The sequence below is a fragment of the Poromitra crassiceps genome, assembly GCF_964638095.1.
Source record: "Poromitra crassiceps genome assembly, chromosome: 13".
Lineage (NCBI taxonomy): Eukaryota > Metazoa > Chordata > Actinopteri > Beryciformes > Melamphaidae > Poromitra > Poromitra crassiceps.
In genome coordinates this window covers 49,034,487-49,041,374 of record NC_139644.1, presented here as the reverse complement: position 1 = coordinate 49,041,374, position 6,888 = coordinate 49,034,487, and the positions used below count along the sequence as shown (strand labels likewise).

At 44.9% G+C, this 6,888-nt stretch overlaps 1 protein-coding gene across 1 annotated transcript in view; it reads left to right on the top strand.

Annotated features, from left to right (window-relative positions):
- Window positions 1-6,888, top strand: part of hdac5 (histone deacetylase 5) — a gene marked incomplete at its 5' end in the record, with an annotated part of 151,888 nt that overhangs the window by 118,022 nt on the left and 26,978 nt on the right. Inside the window, one exon of the mRNA XM_083649484.1 lies at window positions 5,902-5,989. Coding sequence (XP_083505610.1) covers window positions 5,902-5,989 — 88 coding nt within the window. The remainder of the gene's footprint in view (window positions 1-5,901; window positions 5,990-6,888) is intronic.

The following is a 6,888-nucleotide window of genomic DNA, read 5'->3' as shown; positions in this document are numbered from 1 at the left end:
GAAGCCCATTGTGGACTTCCGGATGTAAAAATCCATTATCTCAGGAAAACAAAATGTCTTATCTGGAGGTAGCCTAACTTTACAAGAAAACAAAGAAAAGTAATTCATCGTCACAGGAAAATGGCATAAATAAAATGTATAAATATAGTATAGGTATTCAATGGGCTAACTATCAGATGATGTAAAAAAAAAATCCATCTTTACAGGCCATCTAACCCTGACTCTAAGATTAACCATAACCCAGACACTGAATATAGACTAGCCTACTATCCACACTAATGTACACCTGAAACTCTGTAAACTTTTTACACTTTATAGTCAGTTGTGTATCACCTGTGGACTATCCAAATGAAGACACGCTCTTTGTACTGAATGTAAAAGTTGTAAAATGAACGTTTCTGTGACTAGGACCTATGAACGTGCGGCTTGCCGGAGGGAGCGCCAGTCGTGGGCGAGTGGAGGTGAGGCACAACGGGGTCTGGGGCACCGTGTGTGATGACAATTTCGACACTGTGGATGGCACGGTGATCTGCAGGATGCTGGGATATCGGACTGCCACCACCACCTTCACTAGTTCCAGCCCAGGTAGGAACACATAACATCCCCTCATCTCTACTCACTAGTGCCAGCCCAGGTAGGAACAGCTAACACCCCCCATCTCTATTCACCACCTACACTAGTGCCAGCCCAGGTAGGAACACATTACATCCCCCATCTCTACTCACTAGTGCCAGCCCAGGTAGGAACACATTACATCCCCCATCTCTACTCACTAGTGCCAGCCCAGGTAGGAACAGCTAACACCCCCCATCTCTACTCACCATCTTCACTAATGCCAGCCCAGGTAGGAACACATTACATCCCCCATCTCTACTCACCACCTTCACTAGTGCCAGCCCAGGTAGGAACAGCTAACACCCCCCATCTCTATTCACCACCTTCACTAGTGCCAGCCCAGGTAGGAACACATTACATCCCCCATCTCTACTCACCACCTTCACTAGTGCCAGCCCAGGTAGGAACACATTACATCCCCCATCTCTACTCACTAGTGCCAGCCCAGGTAGGAACACATTACATCCCCCATCTCTATTCACCACCTACACGAGTGCCAGCCCAGGTAGGAACACATTACATCCCCCATCTCTACTCACTAGTGCCAGCCCAGGTAGGAACACATTACATCCCCCATCTCTACTCACTAGTGCCAGCCCAGGTAGGAACACATTACATCCCCCATCTCTACTCACTAGTGCCAGCCCAGGTAGGAACACATTACATCCCCCATCTCTACTCACCACCTTCACTAGTGCCAGCCCAGGTAGGAACGCATTACATCCCCCATCTCTATTCACCACCTTCACTAGTGCCAGCCCAGGTAGGAACACATTACATCCCCCATCTCTACTCACTAGTGCCAGCCCAGGTAGGAACACATTACATCCCCCATCTCTACTCACTAGTGCCAGCCCAGGTAGGAACACATTACATCCCCCATCTCTACTCACCACCTTCACTAGTGCCAGCCCAGGTAGGAACGCATTACATCCCCCATCTCTATTCACCACTTCACTAGTGCCAGCCCAGGTAGGAACGCATTACATCCCCCATCTCTATTCACCACCTTCACTAGTGCCAGCCCAGGTAGGAACGCATTACATCCCCCATCTCTACTCACTAGTGCCAGCCCAGGTAGGAACACATTACATCCCCCCAGGGCCGTAGCTAGAGGGAGGAAAGTGTGAACGATTCAAGGGCCCTTGACTGACAGGGGCCCTAAAAAAATGAGCTGGTATAGGTGATATAGAGGTGATTGAGAAAAGGCAAATAATGACATTACAATAGTCTCTAAGCTGAGCTGAATATTAATTTAAAATGAGATATTCCTCTAAATTGGGCTTCAAATGGCCAAAGAATTTCTGGGCCTTGGAAAATTTTGGCCATTTGAAGCCCAATTTAGAGGAATATCTCATTTTAAATCAGAGAGTTCCCCAAACTTTTGAGTAGCCAGTCAGATTGAAAAAGTAGCCGGATCATGTTGCGGCGTTTGTTCCAGTGGTCCTTTTCCAATTAATAAACAAACCTCAAATATGTATCGATGAGTGTGACAATACCCATTCCACCGACCCACTAAGTGGCAACAGTGCTCTCCTGGCTAGAGAAGGAAAGCATTTTTTTAACTTGTCACGCCATTCTCAGCCCAGCCATTCTCATGAAAAATGGATGGGGGAAAACGCTCTCCTTTTCGCGCTGATTGCTGGCGATGCGGGATTGCAAATTTACATAATAGATTCAGCCGATCTACTATGATCGGGTGATAGATTACAGGTGGAGGAACACACTTTGAAACACGCAGCATAAATATGACCAGAATCGCAAAAGCTTCTCTCAACCAAAACTCCAAACGAGCGAGTCCATCCCGACTTCCTCAAACAGCGGCCGTGCAGACATGCAGGCACAGGAGAGCAGCAAAGCACTGACTGGTGACAAGCTTGTCCGCCCACGGAGGGAGGAGTTGAAGCAACTCGAGAGGGAGGGAGAGAGAGAGAGAGAGAGAGAGAGAGAGAGGGAGGGAGAGCGAGAGGGAGGAGAGAGAGAGAGAGAGCGAGAGGGGGAGGGAGAGAGAGAGAGAGAGAGACAAAAATGAATGGTTAAAGTGACTGTTCCATCAATTTCACAAAAAGCCGTTTATCTCTGAATATTCTTTCTGACGCTAAAACCATGCTGTATTCAACTGCTAATGCTTACATAACTACTAACTCTACAAACTAACTCTTTTAGACAGAGAAAGTACACATTCTATTAGTACTTTTGAGATATTGTATGTTCACAAACTCCAAGCTGAAACGAATCCTCGGCTCTTGTAAAATGAGCCATAATCCTCAAAAAACGGCTTGGCAGAAGCTACCTACAGCAAAAAAAAACGGCTGGCAGTCAATGTGTTAAGAAACAACTGGATATGAGCCGTTTTTTCTGCCAGTGGGCGGGGTGGGTGGGGGGGGGGGGGGGGCTTGGTGGGGGCGGTAGCATGTATCGAAAACAAGAAATGTGATAGGAAACAGCTTTAGCGAATTTGTAACCAAACCAGGGATTCCACTAGTATTTTTTCTGGCCGGCCAATTGAGCCGGCGACATTCCAGAATTCCGGCCTTATAGAATATTTACCGGCCCAGTCAAAATGTAGCCTATTGAAAAAAGATAGATGTAGCCTGATCATTTCATAAATACATAACACATTATTGTATAATTCTTAGCAAACGAAATCTTAATTTTAAATCATTTTTTGATTTCCAAATAATTTTCTAACTATTCACTGCGGTGCGGTCTGTGCAAAGGGAGGAGCTGCACGCACACCGCTCCTTATTTAATGAATTAATTTGGTTCGGGTTTGCAGACCCATTAAGATTAAACAATAAAACACAAAAAACAAAAGCTATTATCCAACAAATGTATTTTATTATAGTGAATGAACACACTTTGTCAACTGAGTTTGTCATATATTCCCGTTTAATTAAGCCTAAAGAACACTGGCGGGCCTACATTAAATGTCTCTTTGCATCGAAGAACGTGAAATTAAATAGCTTGAAAGATAATCTAAATTAAGAAGTTGCCTACCTGCAACAAGCCAGAGATGAGACGTGCAGTCAGTCAAACTTTATAGCCTATATATTTTCTGAAGCGGTCTATATTGACACGATGACGAGGGACTGCAGCTGGTTGACACGCGGGCATCCAACTCGCTTTCAGAACGGACTTATAGCCTACTTCACAACATGAGAATATTTGCTTTACTTTAAACTGAAGGGCAAAAGGTAAGAATATTGTGTTACCTGTAGGCTACATCTGAGAACGAAATCCCTTGTTGCGTGTTGTGAGCTTTGAGACGATTCTCCATAAAGTGTTCAGACAAATAAATGAAAGCTGCCCATTAAATACTCCATGGCAAATCAATTGAGGTTCTAGTAGGTTATTTATGCTGAAATGATGTTGATATTAGTGGCTAAATTAACGGACATAATAATAAGCTTTACAACCTGCAGAGGACTTCTCTGTCGCTGCGAGAATTCTCGCAATAGAAAATATATAATATTTAATTCTATATTTAAGTTGTAGCTGATGGCAACATCACTGGTCACACAATATTGGGCTATTTTATATAATGGATTTATTTATTTGGCATTTCCAACCGGCTACTTGAGCCGGCGACCTTTTAATTTGCCGGCCACGGCAACAAATAGCCTACCGGCTAAAAGCCGGCTATTACCGGCAGCACTTGAGGAAACCGTGAGTTTGCTCATTGATATAAGCGATTGCCCGAACGATTCATTAATTAATAAACTAGTGAACGTGAAGTGAGTCACGAAGAGTCGGATAATGACCTGCCACTGTTTAACACATTCACTGCCAGCCGTTTTTTTTTTACTGTAGGTAGCTTCTGCCAGAGGGTTTTTTTGAGGATTCTGGCTCATTTTACAAGAGCCGAGGATTATTTTCTGCTTGGACTTTGTGAACACAAAGTTCACAAAAGTACTAATAGAATGTGTGCTTTCTCTGTCTAAAAGAGTTAGTTTGTAGAGTTAGTAGTTATGTAGATATTAGCCGTTGAGTACAGCATGGTTTCAGCGTCTGAGACTGAAAGCTGAGATAATCACAGTTTTGTGAAATTCAATCAAACAGGCAGAACAGTCACTTTAACCATTTATTTTTGGCATCAGTGAGAGATCAGACATCTAAACAATATAGTTCTGAACGCCCTCTCCTTCAAACTCCTCCCTCCGTGGGCGTGTCTGGTGGCTTTCAGCAGCGTTTGTCACAAGCGAGTTTCTACTGCCTGTCTGAGCAGTGAGCAGCCTCCCTCCCTGGCGGCCCCCTCGTCGGCGAGTGTGGATGGGGCTCACTCGTTTCTTGGGTTTGAGAGCTTTGATGAAGCTTTGTGCGATTCTAGGCTTTATGCTGCGTGTTTCAAAGTGTGTTTTCCACCCAGTCTATTTTTGGAACCCCCCACCGTTGTGCGCCCGTGTGCACCAGCGTGAAAGCGTTTTCGCCTACAGTATGAGAATGAGGCTCGTTCGTTTCTGGGTTTTCGGTTGAGCTCAGCTGGAATGAAGCTGCGTGCGATTCTGCGCTTTCTGCTGGTGTTTCAAAGTGTGTTTCACCCATAATCTATTATGCAAATTTGCAATCCCCCACCGCCAGCTCCCAGCGCGATAATGCGCGAAAGCGAAAGCGTTTTCGCCAATCCATTTTACAGTATGAGAATGGTTTCCTCGCGCGTTCCCCTGCAGTTTTGGCTCGGCTTTTTCTAGTCTGGAGAGCACTGTTGCCACTTAGTGGGTCGGTGGAATGGGTTGTACACGTTCGGTGGCTCCAATATTTTTATAGGAGACGTGGGGGGCGTTGATCAACGTCCCACCGTCAAAAATTTTTTTTTTTTTTTTTGACGACTCAACTCGTCATTGGCAGTCAACCGTTGGATTTTTTTTGATGACTCAACTCGTCATTGGCAGTGAACGTGTTAACATGAGCAGCGATTGCGTGGAAGCGGATCTTATACCGGCGGTCGAGGTAGATAAGATACGGACTCGCGGGAGTGCGCGTAGGCCGGCTAATTGTTGTTTAACATGCAGGCCAACCGGCTAGGAGCAGGTTATAATACGGATTCCACTGCATGTTAAGAAGTGGCTACACACACACACGTCATGCCCCAAATTACCGTAAGTGACGTTAAAGCAGTGTGAGCACAACAGAAACGCAGCTCCTACAATAATGTCTGTTCTCACCCACTGCCTGCCCGCATTTAGGTCATTTTTGCCCATTACACAACTGTGTGTGTGTGTGTGTGTGTGTGTGTGTGTGTGTGTGTGTGTGTGTGCGCATTTGTGTGTTTGTTTGTTTGTGCAGGGGCTTCTGCTTCTTCAACTCGGTAGCCATCACTGCCAAGCTGCTACAGCACAAACTGGGCGTGGCCAAGATCCTCATCGTAGACTGGGTGAGTCCACACACACACACACACACACACACACACACGCACACAAACTCTCATTACTCACAGCCCAGCTGGCACGAGGTCGGTGTGGAAACGCCCTTTAGAGAGAAAGGTCCTGGGCTGGACCTGAACCTCGGACTTGTGGTCACATGGTTCACACCTTCAAGACGAGCTGAACCAAAAAATGACTTTTTTAAATTATTTTAGTTCACATACCTGGGTATTCAGTGCGCCAATTTAATAATGTATGCAAAAAAAAATCGCAAAAATCAAATTTCTTTTGTTTTTCACACTTTTTCACATCAAAAGTTCATTTTTCAAGATTTCATTCATAACAGTAATCTAATCATAAAGTAATCAGTAATTTAAAGGTGGACTAAACCCCCAAGATTTCTGGCAAAACGGTATTCTACTTGATTTGAAAATTCTGCAGGCAAGATGGCCGCCTATAGTCCCTTGTACCCTGGCAGAATTCCTAGCACATAAACTACCTAATAACTTAACCAATAAGTATGTAACATAGAAAATAAAACAAACAGTAATGTCTTAATGTGATGTAGAATGCAGAGGACATGTAACTGGTTCGTTAAACTTGCATTCCAGGAATATTGTATTTACCGCACTGCTCCTAAAGTTAACATAAGTGGCTCATGCCTCAGAGAGCCTGATTGTCCCAGAACCCACTCGCTTTAGTGCCACAACACACTCGATTTGGGGGCGGAACATGCCAGGGTTGGCCAACGCCAACTCCAGTGCCCAGAACTGTCAAATCAAATCATCGACAGAGACGCTATGGCCCGCCTCCCAACCCCTCTTTCTTTTTTTTGCATGACAGGCAGTATTTTCAGTGTATCAGAGATAGAGGACGTTATAAATATAGCCACGTTTTAAACAACTAACCA